At 40.1% G+C, this 15,999-nt stretch overlaps 1 protein-coding gene across 10 annotated transcripts in view; it reads left to right on the top strand.

Moving 5' to 3' along the window:
• The window catches only part of ADGRL3 (adhesion G protein-coupled receptor L3), an 857,880-nt gene that overhangs the window by 395,558 nt on the left and 446,323 nt on the right, over positions 1-15,999 (top strand). For all 10 annotated transcript variants that reach the window (XM_072404919.1, XM_072404923.1, XM_072404922.1 and 7 more), the window contains one exon: positions 13,666-13,704. In XM_072404919.1, coding sequence (XP_072261020.1) covers positions 13,666-13,704 — 39 coding nt within the window. The remainder of the gene's footprint in view (positions 1-13,665; positions 13,705-15,999) is intronic.

The raw sequence follows: 15,999 nt of genomic DNA, 5'->3' as shown, positions 1-15,999 counted from the left end.
TGCCTCCTCTAGCCTCGCATCCCGGCGTGTGAGCCGGGAGGACATTGCCACCAAACACTATATACATAGTACCCCACACTACTAACAGTAATTCCTAACATCAGGGAACATTTCATGTATTAAAGTAGGGCATTGATACCACCGGGATAGCACTTTAAAGCTCTTTTCCTGAGTATTGCTTGCTTGACTGGCTTTATGAGTTTTTATTTAAAAAGCCACCTGGGTTAAAATCGATTCCCAAGTCAGGCTCCTATGCTGCCACAAATTAAGGGGGAGGAGGTGCCGTCAATTGAATCAATATCAAGTATATTTGATAATCAACTGGGTAGGAGGAGTCACCTGGGTACATAGCTGTTCAAACGGTGTAAGGTCCCTATTTAGGGGGGGTCCACTTTTGTAGGACCAGCCACATTGTGATTGGGAATGCCTGCATGGCCATACGGTCTGATGGCTTGACCCAGGGTATCAAAAAAAGATAGTCCTCAATATTGACCCACTGTTTGTTTTTTTAATTAAACATTTTTATTCAACAGACACACAGATTTTTGATTACAAAAATGACCTTCACAAAATGGAGATTACATTGAACCAACAGAAGTACAATGGGGTGAATAAAGTCTGTTGAGCCAAAATAAAATAAATGCAGTGCTAATCTGAAGAGGATCGATAAAAAGAAGAGGAAATGTAGGAGAAAATGAAGAAAAACTAAAAAGAGGGGGTGGAGGAAGGAGATGGGGTTGTGAGTAGGGTGGGGGGCAGCATAGCCCTTATTGGTTCCCCACTTAGTGGAGAGCGATTCGTCTGTGCACGAGAACTCCATCTAGCGAAACCATCCCTGACCAAATGCCACTCCCGTAAAATGCCTCTCCTCACTCCTGATGTAAGTCACAGATGAGGTCTTACATGCAATAAAAATTCAGAATTTTGGCAAACCATTGAGCCACTGTGGGTGCCCTTGACTGAGGCCAGAGTGCCAGGATACATGATTTGGCGGCATCCAATAAATAAAGTCAAATGAGTAAAGATGAGTGATATTGCTTCCTGTTAACCACCTGGGCGTTACACTGATGTCTAGATTTCTGTTCTAAAAGCGGTACACTGTTTTTCATGAAATTATAGTAGATAGTAGATATCATGAATATAAAAAATGTTTGAAACACACAATGATGTAAAAAAAAAATTACTTTTAATAAAATTAAAAGACACAAAAAAATTAGCTTAAACAAGAATACATAAATAAATGAAAAATACTGAAAATGCGATAATTCGGTATACTGTATAGTAATCTATTTTTCTAAAACACCTCCCTAGTGTCCGTCACATACCACCTATACATAAATATATTTTCTAATATTTTGTATTGGATTGGATACAGGAGTTTGTATTCAATCCAATACAAAATGAGAACAAAATTCAAACTCTCATTTTGTATTGGATTGAATACAAACTCCTGTATCCAATCCAATACAAAATGAGAGTTTGAATTTACCAATTACATACTTTGTATTTATTTTGAATTATTTTGTATTGGATTGGATACAGGAGTTTGTATTCAATCCAATACAAAATGTGTTTGAATGAGTTTCAATTTGAATTTCCCGCACACGCGCCGACGTCATCGCCGAGGGACACTTCTTCTTCTTCTTCTCGGAGAAGGCACCCGACGCTGGAGATCGACGCTGTAGGACGACGCTGGAACACGACGCTGGATGATCGCAGCGGGACCAGGTAAGTGATCGATAAACCCGAACTTTTCTCACTGTATTTTCATACAGTGAGAAAAGTTCGGGTTTATCGATAATTGTAATTTTTTTTAACCCGAACCAAGGTCGGGTTTAACGGTCGGGTGGTTAAAATTGTTGTGGTGAAGGAGGAAGAATCCAGGCTCAAAAGGAATCCGAAAATCAGTAAATCTCTAGGCTATTGAATGAACCCTTTTCCAGAACAGCGCAATCTCTGGGCACTCCCAAAAAATGTGCAGTAGTGTCCAGGGTTGTGGAGTCAGAGTCGGAGTTGGAGTCGAGGAGTTAGAGACGATTTTGGGTACCTGGAGTCGGAGTCGATAAAAATGTGCCGGGTCCTGATAAATTTAAATTATATTAAAAAAATACAGCAAATTCAAATGTTCTATTTCACAAACCATAGTCATAATTAAGTAATTCTCTGATGTAAAAATAAAGACCAGTGCATAGCTGTATTTCTACTAGTTCAGTTGAGCTATTGTACTACCTGACATTTACATTATTGTAATCTGGTTTATGTACATTACAAAAAGTGTTTTCATTTTATTTCAGATAAAATGTGTTTAACAAGTTCATTTGAGTGTAAACAAGTGTAATGGTTTTGATGTAGGTGAGTGCTATGGTCTGATGTGTGTTCAGGTGTCCTGTCTGCACTCTCCATATATGCTCCCATCCAGGGCTGAACTTTGACATGATTTTGCACACCACCTAATACTAGGAATTTAGTTAGGTGCCCCCCCTTGCCCTGCAGCCTCCCACTGCCCTGTCTTCAGCAGAAGATCAGCAAACAAAGATAAAGGCAGCAGCGTCTGCTCAACTTCCTCTGTCCGCTAAAAGAGCCTAGAAGAACAGCTTTTTGGATTCAAGTGTAAGTGTTCATGTTTATTTTAAAACTGCATGGCTGCTTGTGTGTACTATGATGGAAGGCAGTGTGCATGTTTTTGGATAAAACTGCAGGTCTATGTGTATGTTTGTGTGTATGGTGCAAGAATGTATGAATGTTTTTATAGTGCATATTGTGTGTTTTGAGTAAAATGTAGGGCTCTGTGTTTTGTGTATAGTATATATGTTGTATATATGTGCATGTTTTTCTGTATAGGACAAATTATGTCTAAGTTTAGTGCTGGGCTATAGCTTTTTTGTGTGTAAAGTGCCGTGTTGAATGTATGTTTGCAATAGGGCAGAACTATGTGTATGTTTTTATTTAAATCAAAGAATATGCTAGTTAGTATAACATATTTTATATTTATATTTTAGTGAAAGCGGCAGCCCATTCACAATGGCAAAAACTCTGTCAACAAACACGATAAAGTCTGCTGTTTTTGAGCACTTTACATTATCAAGTGATGGGAAACATTACGTGTGCCAATGTATCCTTGAAGATGATGGTGAAAAACAATGTGATGCAAAAAGCAAAAATGCAAAAACAAAAATACACCTACAAGAGGATCAAACTTGAAAAGACACTTGCAAGTGTTTTCATCCTAAAGTGAATGAGAAAAATATCAATGAAATTATTCCATCTACTTCTAGGATGAAAAATGTTCAGAAATCGACTGGAGACCAAACACAACTAAGAAGATTCTTTATATCTGAGTTAAGTTACGAACAACAACATATAACAATGACACCAGAAAAATTCAAAAACCACATTATTGAAATGGTAGTAAAGAATAGTGTACCACTATCCTTCCTTTCACAACCAGCCTTTTTAGACCTAAATGGAGAAATGGCTAAAAGACTTGGTGTTTCTCTGGAAAGAGAAAATATAAGGAAACTTATAATTGAAGAGGCCAAATGTAAAAAGGAAGAACTATGAAAAGGTCTGAAAGGACATTTAGTCTTCATAAAAATGGATGCATGCGCACGTCACAGAGTCAATTATTTTAGGTAAAAAGCTAAATATTTTTGTATAATAATTTGAGCAATCCTGCTCGCTTTTTGTTTAAAATACACTATTGATGCTTTCTAATAAAGCACCCGAATTACCAAGGTCACGCTCTTACTATCTAATATAGCATGGGACATTGGTGGATGAATAGGATATTAAGTTCGCATAGATAGGTGTTATGACTTGTTTCGTTGGACCTGTTCCTGAGCTGTTGTTCAAAGGTGGTCATGGACCACCTGAATGACGGTGGTGGTGGTAATGTGTGTAAAAAGTGTAACTGGCATATTCTGCAGAATGGGATTGAGATTGGGGTCTTCCATCATTTCAGACAGGGTGGGCCATTTGTTTAAGTGGGAGAAAAATCTGGCACAGGTCACTTTGGTTGCCACTAATGCCTGGCAACCGGGTGACCAACTGTTTTCATTTCCTATGATGAATCCAGTAGTTAATGATCTCCAGCCCCTGTATTAGGGTTAGCTCTTAGGGTGTTGGCTAGATGTTTTATTGCCAAAATCTAAAGATAGGGTGATAGGGGACAACCCTGCCTTTTGCCATTATTTATGGTTACCGGATCTGATAAAACACCATTAACACAAGTCCAGGCAAGTGGGCAGTCATATAGGATGAATATTTGTTCCATCCGCCCCTTGAGAAGGCCTATTTGTTGTAAAGTGGCCCTCAAGAACTCCAGATCCATACAGTTGGTCTCGGCGTCTAAGAAAGGAGGCAGAGTGGAAGATTACGATAATGGTACTATCATGAGCCTCCCATCCTAGGCACAAAACCCACCTGGTCACATTGCATAAAAGAGGGAATGAGTGGCTTTAATCTGCTAGCAATTAGTTTGGCATATAGCTGAAGGTCTATGTTGATGAGGGATATGGGTCTTTAGGTCACACATTGTGCTGGATCTTTCCCTTCTTTGTTTGGAATTAAAGTAATATGAGCCTCTTGAGCCTGTTTAGGAAAGGGTGTGGAACATGAAAGTAGGTTAAATACTTCCTCCAAAATAGGAGACAATTCCTCTAAAAACACTTGTAAAAACGCCCAGTATAGCCAGTATAGCTCTTACCCAAAGGTTAACTGGAAATAGCCTGTTTAAAGATCCATAAAAGGGTCTTCTAAATATTGTACCATTATATATGGTAGTTAGGTGATGGTAATGTATTACTTCAGATTTCGGGTGTGTTCAGCTCCTAAAGAACCCAGCTGGCAAAGATTGTATAACTTCATATAGTACGCTTGAAAGGCCTTAGCAATCGCCATAGGGGTTCTTGGTAATTGACCATCCTCCCGAGCCACCTTAGCAATGTATGTTTGTAAAGGACGGATGCGTCTTTTCAGATGTTTTTGAAAAGACGCATCTTGCCACACTTATCCCCATGTTCATATTTAGATTGCAGCATGCAGTCGCGGTCTAATAATTTCTGCAATTCAGTATGATGTAAAAGTACAGATTGATACGTAGATATGTCTTGGGTCTGCTTATGCGTCATCTCCAGTTGTTGAATTTCTGTAAACAAAGAAGTTAGCATAAAAGCTTTCTCCCTTTTAATGCGAGAGCCATTGGATATGAGGACCTCTCACATAACACACTTGAGGTCTTCTCAGTGTATTGTTGAGAATGTGGTGTCAGTCTGGTGGTCGCTCCTAAAATTTTCAATTGTGCGTTTCACATCTGTCTGGACCATGGTATCACTCAGGAGGGTATCATTAAGTCACCATGAGGGGAATGGTCTATAGTACATGGCATAGTAATTTTAAAAAGCAAGGGAAAATGGTCTGACCATATTTTATTTTCTATAAAGAACTGAGGATGCCACTCTAGCAGGTAGTGTGAGACTAGGAAGTGGTCTATCCCACTGTAAGTAGTGAAGTACGGGAGTGCAGCAACCTCCAGACAGCCACCAATTGTAGGTGGTGAATTTGTTGTTTCAAAGAGGTAAATCCCTTGCGGAAAAAGTGAGATTTCCCACATGTTGTATTAACAGAGGCTTCGAACACTAGATTTAGGTCTCCCCCAAATACCAAAATACCATCAGCAAAGTCATAAATACCTTCAAAAGCGAAAGGAAAAATTGAGGGCGACCAACACTAGGTGCAATAGTCTACATTTCAATAGTAAAAATTTGCCACCAGGGTCCACGTACTCTGCCACGCACGGGCATTGCACACTGTTATGTATACCTATCGTCACCCCCAGAGATTTCACATGGGGGTTTGTACCATGATACCAATGACCATAATAGCGTTTTGGTAGTTGTGGCACTGAAGATGATTAAAAGTGTCTCTAGGCACTAGGCATAGGCAGAACACAGAGTATGGATTGTACCTGCAATTTCCAATTGTAGAAAAATGTATCTAGTGTCCAGGTAAAAGTCAGTAGAGACATTTTTATAAGGCAATTGTTTGCTAAGGAGGTTTGCTACCTCTCTTGTTTTGGTCTTATAGGTGGTTGGAGCCCTCAATGATATAACTTGTCCCTACATGTGTTTCCTGTAAAAGCACATCAGGAGTTTGCTTTTTGAGATGCAGTAGGACTCTTTTTAGTTTTTGGGGACTAATATCCTCCCCAGCCCGAGTGTGACTTGGGGAAAAAAAACAACCTGAAAGCAGTAACCCCGAGTCCAACTCATAGTAGTTAAAAAAGTAAAAAATAAACACTTACCTGGTCCGATCGGCGTCCTCAACTGTCCTGCCATCCTCTGGCTGCATCCTTGATCTGTCCCCCGTCGAGTGCGCTGACGTATAAATGTAAACTTAAATTTAGTCTTACCACGGACAGATCCCCATTGACCTCTTTCCTATTTATGCCCCATTTACCGGATAGATTACAAATACAGGTGACGGCACCTTGGCATATTAAAGGGGTATTTCATTTTAGACAAATCATGCTGCCCTTTACTGAGTTGCAGGAAACGTTGGAATTACCAACCAAATCACACTACAGCTATATACAAATATACTACTATTCCCAATCTCTCACGAGAGGAATGGCCTTTAAGGCTCTTACTTTGTTTGAGGGAGCTTGTGCATGTGGGCCGGGCTGATGGGGCTTAATTTCTGATATCTACCGGATCTAGCAGGAACGGGTGAAGGGTCTGAGGCTATCCACCTATATGTGGAAATGGGAAGAAGTATTGGGCAAACCGATACCTCAAGAAATTTTGCACATACTATGAAATAATGCCTCAAAGAGTTCCTGGTGTACTCTTTATCGTGAAAATATCTATAAAATGATGATGCACTGATATTTTTTTCACCTGAATGTCTGAAAGCCATTTATCCAACGGCAGATAATCTTTGTTGGAGGTGTGGGAAGAAAGTTGGATCTTTATTCCACATTTTGTGGACTTGCCCAAACATTGTCTCTTTTTCTTGGTTCCCATACACAGGGACCCACTTACCTATCTTTTAGGACTCCCTGTAAAAGGTGTACCTAAATTACAAACTAGATTGAGGGCAAATGTGCTTACGGCAGCAATGTGTCTAATAACTTTACGTTGTTGGTAGACTGCGTCCCCTCCAAATGACTTTGATTTTACATAAATGTATACAGGATGTGGAATTGCCAGAATAAACGATTGACTGGATAAACAAGAGGTGATTTGGTCAGCTTGGGATCAATATCACTCCTCAGATACTTGATGGATATTGGTGACCCCACTTGATCCAAGAATGTAATATAAGTAAGTTAAGTAGCCAGTTTCTGTTTCCTTTTTCAGAAGAAACCCCTGGTTTATCTTTTCTTTTTTTCACCCTCCTCCTCCCCTATTGCCTTTTCTCATGTTCAATGGGTTTGATGGGGAAGGATACATAGGATTACTTCTTTTTTTGTTTAGTAGGTTAGACAGTTAGTTGAACCCTAAGGGAGTTGCACATAGGCGTGGTTAAGGTGTAATTATGTTATCACATTTACTCCTTGTCACACTTACCTCTTCCTCATTAAAGTGCTGACGCCTCTCTCCTGCACATGCAGGCAGTTCTGACTGGGCGTGCCTACGCTAACAAGCTTTATCAATTTCACCGGCCATTCAGAAAATAGCCTCCTGACCATCACTGTCTATATAGCTAGCTCAGACACAGCACTCAGCGTTCATTCAACAAGTCTCCAGTTGTGCTGAGCCCCTAGTTCTGTTGAGCTACTTCCTGTCCACCTGTTGCCTAATCAAGCTTTTCCTCTGTCCAGCTCCTGTGTTACCCCTCATTGTTTAGTCTGTTGGTTGCCAGCCAACTTCCCTGTGCTGTTCCAGTGTTCCTGTCTGTCTGTGGATATTCCTGTGTCACCTGTGTCTCCTGTTGCTTCCTGTGTCTCCTGTGTTCCTGCATCTGCGGTGGCCCCTGTGTCACCGGCGGCTATTTCTTGGATCCCTGGTATTTGACTTATTCCTTGACTACTTTTCTGCTTTGTGATTTGGTACCATGTTTCATATTGCCCACCTCGGTGTGTCCCAACTTGGCAGGACCCAGCAGCGCAACATCTTCACCATCAAAGGCTCCAGAGAAGAGCTGGTTACTGCTTGGACTCTGCACCATGGCCCTTCTCAGGGCTCACACTGCTTCCCTGCACCGCTTCCCAAGTGTTGTATTTGTTTTAAATTTTGCCTACATATCGACATTATACTTGAATTGTATTGATACTTGTCATGACTTACAGTTTGTAACTTCTGTAACTGCTGTATTCTTTGTATCCTTTGTTTCTTGTATTTTATTTTTGGTATATATGTTTATATGTTGTGTTGTTCTTTATTATGTTGTTCTACTTTAAAAAAATCTCAATAAAAATCTACATTTCAAAAAGAGTTATTTTACCTATAACAAATTCATAGGTATGTTTTGTATAGAGAGGAATATAAATAAGAAATTGAATATAGAATATATTAATATACTAGGTAAGTATGACTTACGGTCTTATGAGTGCATCCAAAGTTAAAGAATGCTTTCAAATTTGCAGGAAAAAGCCTTATTCCAACAAATGAGTCTATATAGGAAAAACATAGAACTGAAAACTGTATCTTCAAAATTTAAATGGCATTTTACAAAGTCTGAAAAAGTTAAAGTATGTATTGGTACTATACAGTGGCTTAACGAGGAGTATGAGGAGAGTAGCCCGCTTGTGATATACAGTTTGTTAGTATAAGCAAGCTATTCAGTTAAGCAGAAATAGCAAACTTGCCGTCTACTTGTTATTCTGGCAGCAATAAGATGAGGTTGACAGCCCATCTAATATATGCTGCGCTGTGGATTTCCACATGTGTGAGTACTGTGTGTGCGTCTCTTGTGTAGGATGGGTGATGTTCTCCCATCCCTCCCTCCTGTTATAACGTTTTGTTCAAATCTGAAAAAAACACCAGAACTGAAAAAGACAGCAAGGATCATAACCGCACACAAAGGTGTCAGCAGAAGCAGACACCTCCCATCATAAACACCAACATTGTAATTGCCGGTGCTTTGCCACTCATAAACAGATCAGATGGCAGAGAGGAAAACCACTGAGAAGTAGATAGACAAAGTATTATGTTTTATTGCCTATTGTGGACAGAAAGATCTATTTATTTTAATAATATTAATATTAATAAACAGGATTTTTATAGCGCCAACATATTACTCAGCACTGTACAAAAGATTGGGGTAGCAAATGACAGACAGTTACAGACAGTGACACAAGCAGAGAAGAGGACCCTGACTTGAAAAGGTTACAATCTAGGAAGTGGGGGAAGTCTCACACAATGAGAGGGGACATATGGAGTAATGGTTGGTGGTGAGTGAGACAGAAGAAGATGGGTAGGCAAGTCTGAAAACGTGTGTTTTGAGTGCTCTTTTAAATGAGTGTAACGTAGGAGCAAACTGAATGGGACGAGGAAGACTGTTCCAGAGAATCGGGGTAGCTCTGGAAAAGTCTTGGAGGTGTGATGAGGTTATGAGTGAGAAAGTCATTAGTGGGTCATTGGAGGAGCGAGGAGCGGCTAGGGGAGTATTGTTCTACCAGGTCAGAAAGGGGAAATGGAAGCCAATGAAGTGAACTACAAAGAAAGGCAGCAGAAGAGCAGTGGTGGGAAGGATGGATGTGTCTGGCGCAGCATTCATAATAGATTGTGGAGGAGAGTCGGGTTAGTGTAATACAGAGAGGAGGATGTTGCAGTAGTCCAGACGAGAGATGATCAGAGCGTGTACAAGGAGTTTCGTGGTCTCTGGGAACAGGTAGGGGCATATTTTGGAGATGTTGCGCAGGTGAAAGTGACAGGACCTGGAAATGGTCTGAATATGTTCTGAATACATGTCTGAAGGGAGGGACGAATGACTGTGTTGTTAACCGTTAGGAATATGTCAGGGGGAGATTTGGAATTTGAGGGGGGAAGATGATGATTTCGGTTTTATCCAGATTGAGTTTCAGAAATCTGTCAGACATCCATGATGAGATGGCTGACAGACAACATGAGACCTTATCCAGGACTGGGGGAGACAAGTCAGGGGTGGACAGATAGATTTGAGTGTCACCAGCATACAGATGGTACTGTAAGCCAAAGGAGGAGATCAGACTACCGAGTAAGGAGGTGTACAGAGAGAAGAGAACCCGTCCAAGGACTGACCCCTGGGGAACGCCAACATGGAGGAGAGTGGGAGAGGAAAAAGTACTGTTAAAAGAAACTTGAAAGTAGCGGTCAGACAGATAAGAAGCAAACCAAGATAGAGCAGTGTCAATGATACCAATGGAGTGCAAGATTTGGATTAGGAGGGGTGGTCAACAGAGTCAAATGCAGAGGAAATATCAAGGAGAAGGAGGGGTGAAAAATTACCTTGGGACTTGGACTTGGGATTTAGGAGCTCTGATGAGGTCATTGGCCACTTTAGTAAGGCTGTTTCGGTGGAATGGGCAGCTTGGAAGCCAGATTGTAGTGGGTCAAGTAGAGAATGATGCTTAGGTAATTGGTGAGTCTTTTGAAAACAAGGCGTTCAAGGAGTTTGAAAACAAATGGGAGAAGGTAGATGGGACGGAAGCTCGAAGGTAAGGATGGGTCTAGTGAGGGTTTCTGCAGAATAGAGAGAATTATGGCATGTTTGAAAGCGGAGGGGTAGATACCAGTAGAAAGGGAGAGGTTGACTAGTTTGGTTAAGGCGGGGGCCAGAGTGGAGGAATGAGCACAGAGTAGATCAGAGGGAATTGGGTCAAGCAGACAGGTAGTAGATGGAGATGATGAGAGAACAGAGGAGACTTCGTCCACGGTAACAGGGCTGACTGGGGTTGTAGACAAGAGCAACAATAAGGGGTGAGGAGCAGAAAAGACAGAGTGGGCTTCAAAAGAGGTGAAAATGAGGGAGGGTGGGGTAGGGAGGACTCCTTACGTGCAGTTAGGTGGGAGAATGAGGCCCACACCACCCCCTGCTCTGTTGCCAGGTGTGGGGGTATGTGTGAAGTGCAGGCCTCCATAGGAGAGAGCAGCAGCAGATGCAGTGGAGGAAAGACAAGTTTCAGTGAGAGCCAAGAAATTTAAAGATTTAGAAAGGAGATGGTTGTGGATAGAGGTTAATTTATTGCCCACAGATCTGGCATTCCAAAGACTGCCAGAGAAAGGGGGTGAGAACCTATAGGTAGTGGGGATAGTAATGAAGTTAAGAGGGTGAGTGTTGGTGAGAGGGTAGAGAAGAGAAAGGCTGCGAGGGGGATCAGGGTTGGGTGAGATGTCACCAGCAAGTAGTAAGAGAGAAAAAAGGAGCAGAAGTAGAGACAGAGAAAGCAGGAGAGTGAATGAGCAAACAGAGAAGGGGTTAACAGACTGGGGGGGGGGAGGGAATAGGGCGAGCAATACATAGTGACAGGAAATTGAGATCCATAAAAGTACAAAAAGCAGTGCAGGAGACTCAAGTCCATGTGAGCAGCTCCTGTAATATGGGTTTTAGTGAAGATAGTCATCTTGTTTAGTTCCAGGTGTGTGGTAGCAATCAGTCAGGGAGTAGCTTGGTGGAAAACAGTTCAGGATGGCAGCAGCAGAGGTAGTAGAGACATCCAGGTGGCTCGATGATGGTTCAGTCCAGAGGCATGAGGTGGGAGTAGCAGAGTGTGATGGTATGTTCAAGTCTGTTTCATTTCATAGCTCAATTCCCAGGATTAATTCTCAAAGCACATATAATTTGGCACCTAATGATTGCATGTGTCAGGTGATGAATATGTAGCACTGTTTTGGTGGGGGGATAATATGGGATGACCCACTCCAAACAGTCTATAGTGCTAAACCTGTAGGATTCAGGGAGAACTAAAGCCTTTGTATGAGCAAGTGGACTTGTTAATAGGTTTGGCAGTACTCCACTCAGGATAGGACCTCTGAAAGCAGAGGAGATTCTTTTTTTCTGAGAAATTAACCAGTAATCTAAATGAGATGTTTGGAAGCAGAGGAAATACTACACCCAGCATACCATAATAGCAGTAAAATATATCTGTACACACATCTTTATTGCATCCCAAGCAACCACTGTTAGGCTGCACAACTGAAAGGGACTTTAGAGGCTGATCAGTCCTGCACTGCTATTGGCTGCTGGGACTTTAAAGCCTCCCTGCTCCCAGTCACCAGTGCCTGTTGTAATGTATAGCTGGGATCTTTTTTTTGTCTTTGTTTTGAAAATAAAATAAAAATGAAGGAGCACCTTTATAATTTGAAAACTATAAAGAATATACCAAATGATGTAAATAGGTGATAATGTTCAAAACTTTTAAATGAAAGACAGATTGCAAGAAAAGTAAGGCTAATTACCCCCCCCCCCCCCCAATTATTTTAATAATATGTTAATAGCAAAAAGATAAAATCTGAGCATGTAGGCCCTTAAAAAGATGTCTCTGGGTTGGTAACGGGGGACAAAGAAAAATCCAAACTGCTAATAGCAATGTCATTGCCTTAAATCAGCCACAATAGCTCAAAATTGGTATGATTGACTAAAAGTTGGAAAAAATTAAGGTTGACAAAGCACCAGGACCTGATGGATTACATCCACGTGTCCTCAAAGAGCTGAGCTTAGGTATTTCAAAGCCATTGTTTATAATTTTTAGGGACTTTAATTACTGGCATGGTACCAATGGATTGGCGTAGGGCCAATGTGGTTCCTATCTTCAAAAAGGGAATGAAGTCATTACCAAGTAACTACAGATTGGTAAGTTTACCTTCTATAGTTCCATAGAGAGTTTGATAAAGAAACACATAGAGGAGTTTCTGCTGGAATATAGTATAAGTGATAGTCAGCATGTATTAAAGAAAGACGAAACTTGTCAAACAAATGTACTCCCTTTTTATGAGGAAGTAAGTAAACAGGTAGACAGTGGAGTAGCACTGATATAGTGTTGGACTTTGAAAAAGCATTTGACAAAGTATCTCACAGATGGTTATATGCAAGTTAAGGTTTAGAAAAGTCAATCTGTAAATGGATAGAGAACTCGCTTTAAGACAGCATCCAGAGAATAGTGATTAATGATTCATGCGCTGAATGGTCTAAGGTTATTAGTGGTTTACCCCAGGGTTCAATGTTGGGACCTTTACTGTTTAGCATCTTTATAAATTTTTTAGCGTTTGGGATTAAAAGTACCATTTCTGTGTTTGCAGATGACACCAAACTATGTAACAGAATTAGGTTCATACAGGATGTCTATATTCTACAAAGCAGACTTGGATGTACTGTTTGATTGGGCAGCCAAGTTGCAAATTATATTTATTATTGATAAATGTAAAGTTTTGCACTTGGGGGATAACAACATGCATGCTTCATACTTTCTTGGGGTAATACATTTGGTGGAGTCAAAAAAAGGAAAGGATCCGGGGGTTCTGGTAGATCATAGTTAAACTAATTATTAGTTAAATGTAATGCTCCTTTTTCCCTGCATTGCAAATTTGTGCAGAAAATTGTGTAAAAGGGTCCTAAATGTTATGTTTTATGTGTTATTTAAATTGTGGATTCATAAATACTTCCTAATTGTGTATCATGTGTTTTATTTAAATATACCAATTTATATTACTGTAACTTTAACTATTTTAATATTTTTTTATCTAGCTGCAGAAGAGAGAGCGATCATGCAGAGCATATGTGCAGGTAAAATTTCTGTTATAATATTGTGTGTCCTATTGTATTTTTATAGATTCCACCCTTGTCAAATGTTTGCCAAATTTTAAAACATATTTTCCATTAAGCATGCAACTAAATGCCTACCATTTTTTTTACCATTTACTACGGAGCAAGAGTATGAAAAAAAGGGTAGTAGACAGGAACAAAACATTTCATTAATGCATGCAGGGCATTGAAATATAACACTGCTGGGACATAAAGAATATGTTCTAAAGAAATATAAAGAACATTTGTTTAGGAAGAATATGAGGGAGATGCTCAGGAGAAAGATCTAGGCTAGACTAGCAACATATTGCGACTTGAAAAAATCCATAAAACTTGCATGCTTTTCTAAATATTCACCCCAAACCCCAACACTTTTGGCACATAGTTTCTCAACTTTCTTTTAACCCTTTCATAAAACAGTTCTGATGTATGATTCTGTAATACTGCATTGATGCTGAAAACACCTTCAAATCATTAAAAAAAATCCTTTTCAGATTGTTTTTGAAGTTTGGAAACAGAAGGATCTGGTCTTTTGGGTGCTTGACCTATATTTTCTAACTCCAAGTAAACTGGCTGAAAGCTCCTGCTTTCAAAGACCCTTCTAAAGCAACCTCCTGCTCTTTATGTAAAGTATGAGGACTTTACAAATATAACTGGTGCAGGCATCCCTAATTCAGTAAGAAGAGTTTCATTAATATGCCATCTCTTCCCTCCTGGCTGTCATTTCTGATAGGAAGTGAGTAAACTACAGGAGATTTGTCAATACCTGGTGAGCTGAAAAAGTAACAATGCTTGAAGAGTGGTAAAGCATAGCTGCTGCACCTAAATAATAGGCTTGGGGAATAGGTAACTATAAGGAATAAAAACGACAAACACATCACTAGTGCCAAGTCTCCTTTCCTTAATTTCTGGGTTCTTTGCCCTAGATTCCTTGACACCCAGTGAACCTTTGTTCTTTAGTGACCCTTGTTCTACAGTGATCCTGTAGTTCTCTACTCCTGTGACCTTTTTATGATCATGTTCCCCTGTGTGCTCCTGTAGCTCTGTGTTGGTGTCTGTCTGGTTACTGATTGCTTTCTGCATTACATTTGTTTGCATCCTGTCCTGCCCTGTCTCTTGTTTCGTTATTGCTTGTACCTCTTAGTAACTTTGGCTATCTGCGCAAGTGTGTATGAGGGTCTCAAACTAGTAGCGGCAACACTAAAGTCAATCCTTGTGGGCTGGTCTAGTAAGGTGGTGCACTAAGAGCCTAAGACTGTTGTGAGTCATTGAGTCATGTTTTAGACCGTCTAACGGTATAATTCCACGTTCCAAAATTTATTGTACATAAACACACATAAAAAGCAATAGGACATTAAAGGCACACAACACATACAAAACAATATTTTTTATTATATTGAACTAGACATATAAATCTTCTAAAAATCATTCTTGTACAACATTCACATAAAAGACATTATCCCGAAATATGAAATTGACACTCGTTTGGTAATAACGTCGTTTGAGATTATCCCTGCATCACAAAAAAATAAATATTGTCTGCTACTTGGTTTAATCCATGTGTCTTATACTAATCAAGTGCGCTGAATCCAAATATAAAGTCAGATTTTTCCTAGAATGTCAGGATCTTAAGTTAATTACGCGTATAGACGCGATTAGCTACATTCTCTCGTTGCGCATTTAGTATGTAATCTCTATACATAACTAACTTTTGCCTCAAAGTTTCATGACAATACAAAAAAAAACGTAGTTTTATGTTGCAACAACATATATAATTACACATAATTCACCTGAGTCCTTGTTCAACACACATGTACACTTCAGAAGTGTTTCAGGCACTTGCTTTTGCATTTGTGGCTCTCCGCTGTCTCCCGTTGCAGAAACCAGCAGTAGTCACCCATCATGTTCGGGTTGCACTGGTCATGATATCTTGTTTCCATAACAGAAATGTCCAGGTGGAACCTCTCCTCTTGTTCATCACTCACATCACCCAAATTTTGTGGGAAGGAGTCAAGATGGGAATATAAGTGACATTTGGCAGCCAGTTGGCATGTTGTTCACGAGTTTCAGCATGGTTTTTCAGCTCGCTGGTAGCCCAGAAAGTTTTGTGCAACTAGCACAAATTAATCCCAAGCAGCAAAGTTCAAGTGGGTTGAGTTTATCTCTGAATGTGGCATTATGCATCAAATTGCGGATTTGGGGACCAACAAAAACGTCTGCTTTCAGTTTAGCATCTGTTATACTTTTTCGAAACTTGTCCTTCAGATACTGAAAACC

This window comes from Pyxicephalus adspersus, chromosome 3 (assembly GCF_032062135.1).
Source record: "Pyxicephalus adspersus chromosome 3, UCB_Pads_2.0, whole genome shotgun sequence".
NCBI lineage: Eukaryota > Metazoa > Chordata > Amphibia > Anura > Pyxicephalidae > Pyxicephalus > Pyxicephalus adspersus.
This window is presented reverse-complemented; position numbering and strand designations above follow the sequence as displayed.